This window comes from Mauremys reevesii, linkage group 10 (assembly GCF_016161935.1).
Source record: "Mauremys reevesii isolate NIE-2019 linkage group 10, ASM1616193v1, whole genome shotgun sequence".
NCBI lineage: Eukaryota > Metazoa > Chordata > Testudines > Geoemydidae > Mauremys > Mauremys reevesii.
In genome coordinates this window covers 2,941,843-2,957,362 of record NC_052632.1, presented here as the reverse complement: position 1 = coordinate 2,957,362, position 15,520 = coordinate 2,941,843, and the positions used below count along the sequence as shown (strand labels likewise).

Genomic DNA, 15,520 nt, shown 5'->3' with positions numbered 1-15,520 from the left:
TGCTTTTCCCTTTTTATTAGTAGTTTAGTTTAACCCAGTACTGTACTGTATTTGCTTTTTGTTTTTTTGTCTCCGCTACGGCCTGATTGCATACTCCCAGTTCCAAAGGAGGTGTGTGGTTGACTGGTCAGTTCGTAACTCTGAAGTGCTACTGTCTGCTGTGTACAGCGCACTACGCCGAAGAGTGACATTAAACAATCAGCTGACATTTTACACTCTTCTGGGCAGTCTCTCCATTGCCCTGCGTTGCACTTCGTGGAGCTCAATCAGAAAAGTAGCGTGTGTTTTACTTTGCAGTGGCGGTCGTGCTGCCGATAACAATCGTGAGGCCTTGCAGCAAGGTTTCTGCTTAGATCACAAATTGCTATGTGATGGGGAAGCCTCTTTAAAGACCCTTTTAGCATTGGCGTATTGATCAAACTATACATAAACTACAACTCCATTAAATATTTATGCCTTCGCATGAAGCCTATTGGACTCTTCCTGCAACGAGCACTAAACGTATTGCTCTTTTCGGTGTGATTACTTCTCGGGGGCAGGTTTGGTTTTGTTTTTCCTACCCCTAACAAATCCTATAGCCAGGGTCCTCATTTGACATGGACCCAACTGTTCACTGCAGGCAGGAAGAGATACCCCTCTGGTTATAAGCCGGTAGTGTTCCTGCAAGGTCATCTCTGTGCAAAATAAAGAACCCTTCACACTTTCTCAAAGACGGTATTGTATAGGAGAAAAAGAAGAGGGCACTTGCTTTCACTCAGAGCTACTTCAGAGCTTGGTTTTGTTTTTGCCATTACCAGTACTTAAAAATCAAATTTTGCTTAAACTTCCAGCAAGGATTTGGGAATCGAACTTAGGTTCTGTTGTTCAAAAAGGACACTTTCCTTGTGGAATTTAGAAAGGAAAAAAAGAAAGAAAACCAGTATCTGTAGAAACGTTATGTTTACGACTGCTAGGTTTCCTGTTAACATAAGATTCCATAATCTTTAAATATTTGTTCACTTTAATTTTGCAGTTCCCAAGCATATTAAACGCTGTTTGTCCCCGTTCAGGTTGAATAGGGCTCTAAAGGGGACCACTGGCTGGCCTAGAACAGGGGAAGGTTTCATGCAATACACCTTCCCAGTATCACTACCCATTCATCAACTCCCCTCCAAAGCAACGGAGCCCTCCCCCGAGTGCCACCGGGCAATTCCTGCCAAGAAAAATCTCAATTCATCTCCGTTAGATTGCCATGGCAACCTCAACAACCTAATCCCCTCAGAACATTATGCAAATTGCGCCTTTGCTTGACCGCAACAGGCTGTAAAACCTTATTACCCATGCCAAGGCAGGTCATTACGATGAGTTTTCGGGCTGTCAATCTGATCAGCTCCACAAATTAACGCTGGATAAAAAGGACCTGGGTTTTTGCAGGGCAGGTGGGTGTGGTTGGAGGAGGGTGGGGGAGGAAAGAGACAGACGTGTCAGCTGCTAAAGAGTCTTGAGTCACAGCAAGTCTGAGACACTTTGTCAGGGCAGCTCTCCCCGGCTTCCACGCCTGAGTGCAGCTTCATGGCCTTCCATACAGCCCTTTTGTTAGAAAAGATGGGGGGGAGGAGGGGATTAACCAGTGTGCCAACAAAGTTAGCAGGACTCACAGAGAAAGAGAGACTGTCTTGATTTTCAGCCCACAGTAGTTCTTGCCTGCAGTCACATGAGCTTGGGCTGTGGTCTCACTAGCTAAGACAGGCTCTGGAGGGTCTGATCTGATCTTCGTTGGGAGACCTCAGACAGTGCAGCCAAAGTAGCGTGGGTTGTGTGCTTTCCAGAGGTATCAGTCCAGGACCTGACCGCATGTGGTCGTTTCATAGCCCATTGCGTTTTCCATTCAGACCAGATCCTAGTTTGGGGAGTTAAACTGTCCAAAAAAATAAAAATAAAAAAAAGCCACCTTCCTCTGTAGTCTTGACTGGAGCTGTTATTCTTCACTTCTGAGAACGCCAGCTCAGCACTGCAGAGCGACAGCTGCGTTTCAGCCACGGATGAGTGATCACTACGTGTGCAGGGCCAGAGTCACTGCTGGGGTAAACAGGCCCAGCCCCACTGCGGCTTGCGCCAGTGGTGAATCTGAGCCACGCTCCACAGCACTTTGCTTTGCTAGTGCAGGCGAGAGAGAGACACAACTGGAGGTGGGGGGAAGCATGGTCAGATGCTCGTGCTACAGGAATCTTCTGCAACCCTGTAGCCTGGGCTAAGGTGAAGCAGGTCATTGGCTGCTTTTACATGGTGCCCAGTTATGAAAAAGGATCAGGGCAATGCAAAGGTGAGTTTAAGCCTCACCCCGAGACGCGGCACGCAGACTCACAGGAACCACACGGCACTCCATCTAGCTGAGCCCGAATCGCATCCTCCAGGAGCCTGCAGCAGGGGGAGGTAGGCAGGCCACTGGCGCGGCTGCCCGGGAGTGAGGTTTTCGGGGTGCAATCCAGACTCCAGGTTTGGTGCCCTGGCACAGAAAGGCTGGGGCCCAGGCTCTACTCTCCCCCCTTCTGGGGACAGAAGCTTGAGTGAGGGGGCACCAGGCTGCTTCTGAAGAGGGAAGGAAAAGCTGAAGCAGATACATGGTTCCCAAGAGAAGGGGAGTGCAGGCCCATAGCCACTACATCCTTCACAGCAGGGAGGCTGGGCTCCTTCCTCTCCAGCCCCCTCTCCTTCGGGGACATGCTCCTGCCACTCCTCGAACCAGCCACCAGCTCCCACGCAGCCTGGCTCTCGGGGGAGCAGAGCAGGATGGGGCCCAGTGCTGCCAGAGGAGGAGAGCGCCGTCGGGTGCAGCAGAGCCCCATCTGACTTGAGGGAGGTGCAGCAGAATGGAAGGGCTGGGAACGTGGTTGGGAGTTCACACGGGGCTGTACTGTAGAATGCCAGAGACAAATCCAAACTGCTTGTTACAACCGGGCAAGGAGACAGGCAAGTCTTGAATCTTAATGAATTCTCCCCAGCCCTCCCAGGAAATTGACCAGCTACACAAGTCCCCTCTCTGGTTTGGGGTTCTCGTCAGGGCAGGGGTTGCTGGAGCCGCAAAGGAAGGAGAGAGAACATTTGCACAAGTTATAAATCCTGCCTCATCAAGAACACAGCCAGCCCAGCCTGCCTCAGAGGCAGTTACAGTCACCCTCTCTGAAAATGGGCAGAACAGTTATTCCCACTGGGCTACCAGAACCCACAGCATTCTACGACACAGACAGGCCATAACTGGAGTGCAGACAGTGAAGTCAGAGGGCTCTCGTGCAAATAGTTTGGAGAGAGCAGGGTCTGATGCTACTGCATTAAGGAACTTTAACCCTGCACAGTAGCAACTGCTCTTGGTTTCAGACACATCCATCTACTGCTCCATCTTCAGAAATGGACACAACAGAGTGAAGTTTAAAAAATATGAATCACCTTTTATCATACAAAATACATGGAACTGGATTCGAAACACTGACGGTCTCCCATAAACTGACTTAAGATGCAAACTAAAAAACTCAGAAGCCAAAACTGGCTGAGGACAAATGATGTCATGGGCTGTGGAGTATTGCAATGTCTGTGCAGGCATCAGTGCCAGTGAAGCTGCATTTCTAACAGTCTAACCTTGCACCAGCTTGACCACCCACAGATACCCACTTGAAATCTTGGCGCACAGCCGGCATCAGTACATAGAACGTCGGAGCACCCCTACGATACACCTTCAAAGCCAACCACGGCTACAACCCAAACAACTGAAGTGCAACTGGCTTGCCAACTGGCATGTAAACAGTCATAGCACCAAGTCAATTAGCCTCAGAATTTTCTGTAAGAATATAGCAGGTTAGCAACACGCAGCCGGTGAAGGCACCCAAGCCAGACTGTTCCAACATCACAGCGGACTCTCCTCCAGAACACACACAACATCACTTCGCATCCTATGGCAAAAACTGACTGGAAAGGGATAGGATTTAGGATACTATAAATACTGGATCAAATTCATCCATGGGATGGGTATGTCTGCTGCTGTCAATGGAGTTGCCCCGGGGAGGAGCACACCGCATGGAATTTTGATACTTAAAAAGTTATGAAAAGCAGCTAACATGCAGGCCCAGTAGCCATTTTTCAAACCTGTGTTCAAGTACGTTCAGAACACTCCACCCTAGCAAGCGCCTGGATGCATTACTCCATCTCTGAGTATGCAGCACCCCCTGCACATTTAGACATAAAGTGCCTGCTATCAATCACTGTAAGGAGGTTCAAATAGGTCTGCCAAAAATAAGCTCTTTTGGCTCAAGTTTGGCAAAGGAATAAAAACCAAATTATTATCTTATACACCAAAGGTCCCTCACTGAATTCAATGGGGGCTGTGGGGGGAGGTCATATGTACAACCGAGGGCAGAACTCGGTCCATTTTCTTTTACCAGTCACAATTTTGCCAAAATATTCGCTTTTTCCATAGCAGATTTCAATCTGGTGTTTAAACTCTGTAAACTCCACGGATTACTAGGGTAGCCTCTCGCAATACGCTCTGCTGGCCACACTCTAACATGGCCCCAATGCTATTCAGCGACTAACAAAAAAAAAAAAGGAGACAAAAAGGTGTCCACAGGAAAAAACAAAGTCTGATCTTTCAAACTCCCATCTAAACTTGGCAGTTCTTTGGTGTAAGTGAAGCCAAAGTTCTCACCTTTGTTGAAAGGAAAGGTCTATCTTAAAGATTCTCAATTGCCCATCTCACACAATTCAGATTGGTCTGATTTTATATCATTTGCTCATCAGTAATCAGGGATTTCTGTTGCTATCTGTGCCCTCCCACCCCATGAAGCCTTAATCAAAAGGGAGGGGTGAATAAATACTGCCCGTGAAGCACTAGAGGCATTTGTTGAAACCAGGATATTGTCTCTTTAAGCACATGAAAATAAGGTCCTTGAGCAGTGTGGTTCTCACTCTGGTACACAATTATGGGTACTTTCAGCTGTCTAGCACTATTTCAAGTGCTCTCTCCAAACAGGCTGTCAATGGCATGTTGAAAGCTATTTGCGGCTGCTATCATTATTAGCAAAGTGGAGAGCTTCACTGATGAGAATTAAATTCAGGGCGGGGGTGTGGGGGGCGAGCCACAACCCGCAACAGCAGAAGGCAAACAAGGCTACTTTAGGAAAGAAAGTTCAGAACAGGTATCTTTTGATCTGCTGCCAGGATTCCTGACATTAATACAGAAAACAACAGGAGTTAAAGGTGGGAATTCATGAGCCAGCTGTCACTAAGGGTTAAAATAGCTGGAAACTATTTGTTTCTACCTTAAGATGTCAGAAAGTATCACAATAAACAGTTACTTGGCTTCTCAAGTGTTTAACGAGTTATTATCTGGCACGCCTTGCTAACCAGAATGATAAAGTATACACTGTTCTTGGAATATTCCAGAAGAAGCAGGATTCTCTCATGAAAGTGTCAATATGGTTTAAATGTGTTCCAAGGCCAAAGTCTTAGTTTAACTCTAAAAACAAGAAATGCTTATGTGCTGAGCTCCTAGCCATCAAACCTAGAAACTAGCCGTATTTACCACCCGGTGTTTTGTCTCCCAACACATGATTAGAGGCTTTTCTGGATTATTCAATTAGATTTCATCCAAATCTTTCAAGATGATAAAAAGCAAAATAGGACCAATAAAAAGGATGCAATTGAAAAATCGATGCTGGAAAGAAAAAAGCCTCAGAAAAACTGACTAGGCCGCAAATATATATTTAAATCCTATGCAGGTACAACTTGTATTTAAGAAGACTGAATCTGGGTAACATAGCACTTACCACAATCTTTTGTGGTAGACACTAGGAGTAATTCCCTGAATCATATGCAATAGAGTGAGTTGTCACTTCATACATAATTCCTTGCATATAGCCTATGGAGTCATTCATGAAATCACCTTTATTCTTACTTCTCTTTGTGATTTGGTAAAGAGAAAAAACACACACACTTTTAATATTCAATGTAGAAGAGATAATCTGTTATATAAGCCTACAGACAGGCAATCCCCTTTTGCTTAAAGATGAAGTATCCATCAGTGTTTGTCTCAGGCAGATGTAATCACAAGCCGTCAAGTCTGGAGGGCAGGACACTGCATGAATAATTCAAGCACTCCAGTCTACTTGATTGTGTGCAGATAAACACAAGTCAACCGCTAAACAGGTCAGCTGATAAACTTGTTTGTTCAGGACTAGCCACCCTCAGCCAGATGCACCCAGGACCCACACTGCAATTAGTGGTAGGATTTATTTTGTAAAGCCCTTGCAGTTAGAAAGAGTGACAAACCCTTTTAGATTATACTTGCTCTTCTCTCCTGAGTTCTCACACCCTCCCTCCCCCTTGTCTTCTCTGCTCATTTCACCCAATTCTGAGATTCAGAAAACAGACTATACGTTCATTTCAGCTGCTAAGGCAGGGGTGGTGGCTCTGTTTTTCTGCAGCATCAAGCACACCATTGGTGATCAAACAACAAAAACAGCTTCACCTCCCCAATTCTAATATAAGATACTGCACATACAGCCACCAGTGATAATGAAAACAGCCAGGAAAGGTTCCACTCAGGAACCACTTGAAGAATATTCTTATTTAGTCCTTTAAAATGGTGGAATGCAAGACAGGGAACACCAGCTCCACCCAGGCTTCCCTGTTAGGGTTTGGTGTTTTTGAATAGTGCCCCAAGATGTAAACACTTGTACATAACTAACATTGTTGCACTTTAATAGCACCACTATGCAAAATTCCACCAAAGGGAAGAGGGTCTTTTACACTCACAAAAACACAAACTGTAACAGCTCGCAATGTTGCAGAAAATGGTAGTCTAGTAACATACACCAACACCACCCTACAGCTCTGCCATTAGGCATTTTAAAGAGAACAGCCAGGATGAACACCACAGAGTTTGCCTCACTAAACACTGCTCAAGAAGGTGCATTTCATTTTATGTCACTGCATACGTCACAGATTTCCAAAAAGAGGAAAAAGAATTATTGCGTAAGTTGCAGAGGTAAAACGTATCCTGTAATAAAAGCAGCACATTTTGTTTTGTTCTGTCCCTAAATGTATTCTCGTAAAAATGTTCAGGGGCTATTGTCCTCTTGACAGAGGCATACAGCTCCCATTAGCAATGGGATATAACTGCACCAAAAGGTGCCTATCACCCAAAGAGATCCTTACAGGTCTCCTTGGCTTTATCAAGTCAGAAAATGCTACAGGTTCTCCCAAAGCACCCAACCACGAAGTCAATCTGAACAATCTCACAGCTCTTTGCATCTCCCCCTACACATCTCCCCATAATATCCAAATAAGAGGACACTTAACTATACTAGCTAATCTACAGCTCTCTTACAGATGAATGCATATAAACTATCAAAATAGGTCTGTAATCCCAGGCAATGATCCTGTCAGAGGGGAAGCAGCAAAAGGAAAAAAGTATGGATAGTCAGCATGGGAAGAAGAAATCTTGCTAAACACAATGTTAATTATTTTTGTCACTGTTTAAATAATTATATATACCTAGCAGGACTGTATGAACTGAAGAGGAGAAAAGATAAATAATAAGGCACGTACCACTGTGTATTTAAATAACATGGATTGAATCTAGTCCGCTAGCAGTACCTTGTTATTTAGGAGAGTGTCAATACGATTTACATCGCTATTACCAAAAACACTGGGTTAAATTGGTTTGATTCATGAATTGCAAAGATGATGTCACTTTATATCTATCTTAAGTTCTTAGAACTACTTTTAAAACCAATAAGCAGCAGCAGCAACACAAATAATCAGGTCTAATCTCAATAATAACTTCATTCCTTTAAGTTTTACCATCATGTGCCCAGCCTTTAGGCTCTTTAGCTTTAATCTTATCAAGGTAGCACATCACATTCTGCAACAGTCCTTCATGTTTTCCCTTTAGGCAAATTATACATTAGAGCAGACAAAAGTTGCAAACATTTCTTCACCTTCCAGATGTAGGATGTAAAACATGGCGTTGAGCCACATTGCAGTGGCTGCTAGAATCCTGCAAGACAATTTGTTCTGAAGTCATACATTCCAGTGCTGTATTAATTAGAAGTATGACCTTAAAGAATGCGGAGTTGCACCAACAATCAAATCGGTATTAATTAGCTCTGTTTTTCATGTTTAATCATATACACAAGATGTACTAATCCAGGTACGCATCTCATACGAGAAGTTCACAGCGTTACTTTCATCTCTCCTTGTAAACAATTAAAAAAAAATCTGAACTCTTCCCTAACATATGCAAAAAATGTTGGACTTCCATCAACTCAATTTCATATATACTCATGGTCCCAGGGTGTAACACCCACCATCTGAGCAGCTAGCTTTTATTTCTCAAAACCAGGACTTCATTTTCATGGTTCAGGGAAGGGAGACAGGATATGGAAGAGAATCACTCACCTGTTTGTGCATTTCAATATTCAAACCATATGACATTTCGTAGTACTGAAAAAAAGAAGAAACATTTTTTTTCATTGACTTTGCATAAGACCATTATCAGAAAAACCTCCTGGGCAGAACTGTACTTAAAACATATTAGACAAGGAAATTTTAAATCATAAGTAATAGCCACATGCACTTAGGGTTTAACAGACACACATTTAACAAGAGGATACTCTTTCTTTCATTCATCTTCTCTCCATAAGCTAGTTAGCAGCCTACCCTTTCCCCAGAGCTGTATGTGACCAGTATGTACAAGTTTGAATAGAACAGTTAATATACTGCAGTTTGGCAACCATCTTCTACTTTTCCCTTTAAACGTTCTTTCTGCACTATGTCTTTGAGTCAGGGAATGGGCCTGTGCTCTTTCTGCGCGCTTCGAAAACGAAGGCTGGTCACGCTAAATTGATTAGAAATACAAATCAAAAGAATCACCTCACCTATTGCCCCTGTAATGCAACTAGAGTGAAAAGATTTCTGCAGCAACAAAAGAATTCACTTTCCTCAAAGCAACTGGGAGATGATGATGTCCTAACAGGCCTTCTCTGGCCTCAGGCAAAACAAGGAGCAGTCTGACCCCTGTCTCCTAACATCAGAAGTTAGTCCAAACACTCCAGGGTCAGCAAGTTGCAGAATGCGTTCTTACAGGGGGCTGAAGTTTTAACTAGGCAACGATACAAACAGACTCTTGTGATACGGAGTCAGCAGGACTCCTGCCTCTAAATTCTTCAAAGTCCTCTTTGGGGGTGTCAGGGGAGAGGGTTAACAGGAGACTTGTATTAGGTTTCCAATCTTTCTAAGCCTGCTGTCCTCAGGCACAAGTCAGATATTTGGTAAATCTAAGGGGAGGCCACAAGATGATCAGCGCCTGTCAAAACAGGGCCGGAAGACTGGTCACCAAAAGTCTTGTTTCTCCCCTTGGAGGATGGTTCACAACCAGTCAGCCAGATAACAATGAAGGGACAGCTGTAGTGTTTAGAGATAGGAACCATCCAGCCCCAAGCAAGCCATAGAAGGAAGACAACTTGTTCTGAATGGGCAATATTCATTTTAAGGGTCTCGCATCACCATCACCACCACCACCAGGCCCATTTAACTGCTCCATTATCAGCGAATGCCATGTGCAGCCTGATGCAAAATCTGATTAAAGTCTCTTACCATAACATAATGGCGCTGCATTTCTGTCTTTTCGTTGGCAAGCTTATCATACTCCACTTTAAGACTAAGAGGATAAAACAGAATAAATATATATTTAAGATCCCGCAGTGATGAAGTGACAAGTCAAGTGAGGGGGTGGGGGGGGGAGAAGAGAAGAGACACCATCTTGAGTAATACTTCTTAGAAACATGCCACCCGAGATCAGTAGATTTTTGTTTGTTTTTTTTAATAGCTCCTGAAATTTACCCCTTAGTACTCCCAGGTTTCTGCTCAATCAATGGCAGGCTAGCAGAAGTCTTGCAAGCTAGTAAGATGAGAAATTTCAGCGGAGCAAAGGAGTAATATTTTGGGGAGGGGGGACGCCTCATGGCAAAGCAGGAACCTTGGGGGGGTGTTCTTGGAATGGATCAAGGGGGGAACCCCCTAGTGACAAATGAAGGTTCCAGCCATCAGGGATTCGGAGGGGTTACTAGAGCTTTTCCGATGAGCCCAGGAGGCAGAGGGTTAAAAACTGGGGCAGTTCCGAAATGACAAACAGGGAGGAACAAAAGGAGCCTGGGCTGGCGATTGATGCTAGTCAACACAGAGCCATAAATTGTTCTTCTAAAGACATTTTAATACTTGCTCTAGTGGGCACTTAAAATCTGTCATTAAACATTTAACCTTTGTTAAGCAGGGGAGGGAGACAGGCAGACGAGAGAGAGTTACCTGTGATACTGGGCTTGCAGAAACTGGAATTCATCCTTAATCCTATCGCAGGATTCAGCCACCGTGAATTTGAAGCCCGGCTGGCCAGGCTGGTGGGGCGCCTATGGGGTGCAGGACGAGAACAAGCCGTTTGCCGACGGGGAGGAGATGCCTGGCCCCCCAGTCCCTGCCCAACACCCCTCCCCCAAACAAACAGGCTCCACCCGGGCTCTGAGACCCCCCCCTGCCCCTGAAGTTTCCCTGGCTGGATCGCAGAGGGGTCGGGCGGGAGAGCCCCTGCCCTGCCCAGGCTCGTGTGTCTGGGGACGCGGAGCCGGGGGCTCGCTCCGGTCTCACGGGGGCACAAGCACCACGGCGACGCACGGACAGACGGACCCCCCCGTAAAGCTCGCAAGGGGGGGGGAGAGAAGGGAAACGCCCGGGGGCCGCGAGGACTTACCGGGTGCCTGCCTTGGGGGTACATCGCAGGAGCTCACCCCCCCGCCGGCCCCAAGCGCCGTCTGCTCTCAGGCGAGCCCGGGCCGCGGCTCGGCCACGAAGCTGCCCCGGAGGGGCCAAAACTGGAACAAAGGAAGCGGCGAAGTCCCGGGCGGGGCGAGCTCGGGGCGCCTAGCAGGCGGGCAGGCTCGCCGGCCCCGGGCGCAGGAGCCGGGCTCCCCTCGGGCGAACGACGCACATGGCGGGGGGCGCGGGGCAGCGGCCGCTCCTGGGCATCCTGCTCGCCGGCCCCTCCCTGCTCCCCACGGGGGGGGGGTCTGCGGGCTCCGGCCCCCGAGCGCGGAGGGGCGCCCCAGGCCCCGCCGCTGCTCAGCCCGTAGCCCGCGGGGCTGCCGCCCGCCGCTCGCCGGCGCGCTCCGCACGATCCAGCCCCGCTGCTCGCCGCCGAGAAACCCCCCAAATCCCGCTGGGCAAAGCCGGGCCACTTCCCGGGCGCCGCTCGGGCTCCGCGGCGACTCCCCTCCCGGGCGTCAGCTCAGCGCCTGGCCGGCCCCATAACTCCGCAGCCCGGCGGCGGCTGCTGCTGCTGCTGGCTCCGCTTCGCAGGAGGAATCCTCGCCGGCTCCGGCGCGGGTGGGTTCACACCGCGGGGACCCCCGGCCGCCGGGAGCCGGAGCGCGGCGGCGAACACATGCCCCGGAGGCGAGAAGCGGTGGAGGTGGAGGTGGAGGCGGCGGCGGCTGCTGCTGGATCCTGGCTCGCGCGCCCCGGGACCCCGGCGCTGCCACCCAGCGTCTCCGCAGGCAGAGCACGAGGGGCCGAGCCGCCGCGCGAGAGCGCTCCACAGCGCGAGTGAAGGGTAACAAAAAGGAGCCCAGCGTCCCCGGGCCGGACCAATGGCAGCGCGGGGAGCCCACGTGGGGCGGGGCGGCTCGGCCGGCGAATGGGCGCCGGCAGCGGGAACGTCACAATGCCATCTTGTGTCGGCAAGGCGCCCTGGGCCCTGCCCCGCTGCTGGGGGCTTCCTAGGGGGCGCGCGCCAGGGCTCGCTGGGGGGCGCCACCCCCCCCGCCCCTCGGCTGCACCCGGGGCCCGGCAGCTCAGAACTGGGGCAACAACTCGGACCCCAATAACGAGCGCGGGTCGGGTGCGAGAGCCCTTTGCTCGTTTGGCCCGGGCAGTTCGCGCTGCATCTAGGAAGCCGCCCCGTGCCCACCGAGCAAATCCTGCAAACCATCGCTCTCGGCATCCGGTCCGCCTCCGGCACGAACTCCTCACCTGCCACGCAGCAGCCCGGGGCTGGATCTTGCTTTGCCAGGAGTCTGCTACTCCCATGGGGTTAATGATCGGGGGGGGGGGACCCCCCAACTCCAGGTTATGAGTTATCGGTGTCTGCTCCCGCCTGTGAACGAGAACCTTCCCCACGGCCTGCTAAACGCCTCTCTGCGGAGGCTAATTAGATACTGTAAAGCAAACAGAAGCGCTCGGTCACTTTCACGTTTTCACGTCTTAAGATTTAATACTGATAAAATAGTCGGGACAAGAATAAGAAGAGGGGGGTCGGCCATTCCCCCCCCCCCCCCCCCCAGGAAAGGCTGCTGGGGAATCACAGAACGGCTTTCCTGCCTGCCTGCCTTCCTTCCACCCTACAGGACAGGACAAGCAACCCTCCCCTTTGATGTGCCCTACTCCGGGAGGAGGCTGAGACACTCTGCCTGGTGCTCATACAAAGGGGAACAACCCTTGCTGCAGAGCTCACTACCTGTTTCCCCTCATATTCCTCCCCTTGGCTCCTTTCAAGTCTGAGCCGCTTTAATGAAGAACGCGGGTAATGTCATTAAAGTTACACACCGGCCCGAACTGATTTGAATATCACTGGGTTTACAGGCCATACAAAGCCGTGTTTAGAGTAACTGCGGCAGGGGGGGGGGGGGGGAGGACTGAGCTTTTAAATCAAACAAGAGACCAGCAGCAAAGACTCCCACTGCAAAGGTTTTATCTGCAGCAGCCTTTAAACGCACCGTGTTTGCAAACTCCGCTGTCTAGCATCTCTCCCTTCCTAGGCCTATTAGGTTAGAAAAACAGAGCGCGCCTCACAATGCAAAGCGGGGATGGCCTCCCACCCCGTTCTCCCTCCCGGAGAGTGTTCCGGGGTCCCCCAAAGGCTACAGGGCCAATGTCAATAAAGTCCGCTGGCGGATGGGAACACGCGAGGAGGCGTTTGCGGAGCTGGCCAGCCGTCAGGAGCGCGCTTGTCACTGGCTGTGGCCAGCTCTCCCCGCGCAAGGCCCGGCGGTGGGGATCCATGAACAAGGCCCTCGGGGCTCTGGTCAGTTTCCCAGCCCATCCTGCCCGGGGTGCTGGGCCCTGGCTCCCCCGAGGAATAACCCTCCCCCCGCCCCCGCTGTTCTTGCTGGGAATCACCCCACAGACGGGGCAAGCTCCACTAGCAGCACCCGGCCCGGCCCTTTCCACGCGCGGAACAGGGGGTTCGGCTAAGGCCCCACAGCCCAGCAGGGAAACACGCGGGCGAGGTCCTGCCCACGCGAGATTGAGCACGCGGGGGGAGGATCCTGCACCTGCTCTGGGGGGAGGGAGGGAAGGGTGCAAGCCAGGCAGGGCTCAGAGCAGCCCCGGCTTGCAGGGCTCGCCCCCGTTGCTCAGCTCGCCCCTGCAGCCAGGGCCGGGCTCGGGGCGCCGCAGATGCACCCCCAGCTCCGCGCCAGGGCAGCAGCTATTAGCACAAAATGGCTCCTCGCGCCCCACGTCACAGGCACAACCCGCCCTGCCTTCCCCCCACGTGGGGCCCGTACCGCGCCACCACCCCCCTCTTCAAAAAGCAACCTTCCATCAAAAAGATCCAACCGACCAATCGGCGAGGGGCAGAGCCGGCTGCCTTCTGTCCATTGGCGGAGGCCGCCCGGGCTGCCACTCCAGCGCCGGCCTTGTCAGTCAAAGCCACGCGGGTGCCGAGCGCTGACAAACGCCGCCGCTTCTCAGCCTCCCGCTTGCAAATACTGCTTGGAATGGCTGCTTAATTAGCTTTGAATGGCTTTTCCTTCCAGCTCAAACAATCTGTCACTACCATGCGGGGAAAAGGAGCCATGCATAAAAAAGTAAGCAGAGGCTAAATATCAATTTGATTTTGTGTATCAAAGGAATATTTTATTTTTCTCCCTAGTAATGAAACGTATCAATTTAAATAATAAAAGGGGAAAGCACAAAAAGAAAAGTCGCGCGCACACCCATGAAACAGCCCCCCCCTCTGGCCCCCACACAATGCACATGTCTCCCCTGCAACATCTGGGGGGTGTAGGGCTAGGGAGACCAAAAATCAGGCCTGTCCCTATAAAATCGGGACATCTGGTCGCCCTATTTAGGGCTCTGGTTGAAATGGGGGGGGGGGCGTGCCTGGGAGGGCGAGAGCCCGACGCTGGGGGAGGTTGTTGGCCTGTGGTTACAGGGTCCCATCGGGCCCGGTTGCTATTTCCCAGCCCCAGGAAGGAGGGAGGAGAAGACCAAGACCCCGGGTGCAGGTTTCTCGCCGTCAAGGTGCAGTTCGGGCCGTGGTGTCTGCACGGGGGAAGCTGGCTCGTCCTTCCCAGGCTGCAGGAGAACAGTGACCCCCCAATGACCAGGCGAGCCCCCTTCCTCCCCGCCCCCCACTGCAGCCCTTCAGCGTGGGGGGGAGTCAGCACGGGGCCCCCTGGGGCCGAGATCCTCGCATCACAGCAGGAGCAGACCCCTGCTTGCAAACCCAGCCCGGCTGGGGCAGGCCCCGGGCACGGTGGGGCACATGCACCCACCGGACAATGAGTTCCCAAAGTCCAAACCTCCCGGCCTCCCCCTCTCATTGGCTGCCTCGCCACTGTTTATGTTACGAGCAGTGTCAGGGTCATTTGCTACTGGAGCGCGGACTTTTCATTGGCCGCTCCATGGAGCACCTTGGAGTCCGCCCCACGTGGGAGCGGAGTTCCTGGCACACACACAATCATCAACCCAGTCACCGAAGCGGGAAGGAAAGTCCGGGCTGGAGTCCCCGAGCCCGGGAGCTGGAGCAGCAGCAGCCTTGCGAGGCGGCCACCTGCTGCCTGTGCTTGATCTCCCGCCGCCTCCTCTCGGGGTTGTCGCTCTAACGTCTCTCAAGCTCAGGATTTGCACCTCGGGTGACCAGATGTCCCGATTTTCTAGGGACTGTCCCAATATTTGGGGCTTTGTCTTATATAGGCGCCTATTACCCCCCACTCCCATCCTGATTTTTCACACTTGCTGTCTGGTCACCCTATTTGCAGCCAAGCCAAGGACAAGGAAGTCAGGAGCTCTGACTGCCCTGGCCTCCTGGGTGGGTTTGGCTGGAAAGATTTGTATTGGGGACTGGTGTCAGCCTCACAAGCACATACCAGCTTGAGCTTAAAAGAAGAAGCTTCACTGGCTGGTAGCAGTAGTAGGGCGTTACCCTCTAGGGGAGGAGCCAGCAGAGAAGAGCATGGAACACACTTTGCCAGTGTTGCACGGGAACTCTGAAAATCAGTGCACTTTCCTTTTATTGAGGTGCCTCACTTTAGGTTTGAAAATACTGGCCTCAAACTCTTTGTGCCTCAGTTTCTCCATCCCAAAATGAGGCGATTTTCCCTCGCTTACAGAGGGCGAGACAAGCACTTTGAGATCCTCATCAGGCAATTGCTATGGAAGGGCCAGGCATCGTGAATTATGTATTGAGATCATTATTGCAGGGATTGTTTATGCC

The 15,520-nt window shown here is 50.8% G+C and overlaps 1 protein-coding gene across 9 annotated transcripts in view; it reads right to left on the bottom strand.

Annotated features, from left to right (window-relative positions):
- Positions 1 to 11,143, bottom strand: part of TLE3 (TLE family member 3, transcriptional corepressor) — a 46,387-nt gene extending 35,244 nt beyond the window's left edge. For all 9 annotated transcript variants that reach the window (XM_039490687.1, XM_039490689.1, XM_039490688.1 and 6 more), the window contains exons 1-4: positions 10,775 to 11,143; positions 10,336 to 10,436; positions 9,628 to 9,691; positions 8,431 to 8,475 (exon numbers count right to left, since the gene is read on the bottom strand). In XM_039490687.1, the coding sequence (XP_039346621.1) occupies positions 8,431 to 8,475; positions 9,628 to 9,691; positions 10,336 to 10,436; positions 10,775 to 10,798 (234 nt within the window). In that variant the 5' untranslated portion in view covers positions 10,799 to 11,143. The remainder of the gene's footprint in view (positions 1 to 8,430; positions 8,476 to 9,627; positions 9,692 to 10,335; positions 10,437 to 10,774) is intronic.
- Between the last annotated feature and the right edge of the window lie 4,377 nt (positions 11,144 to 15,520).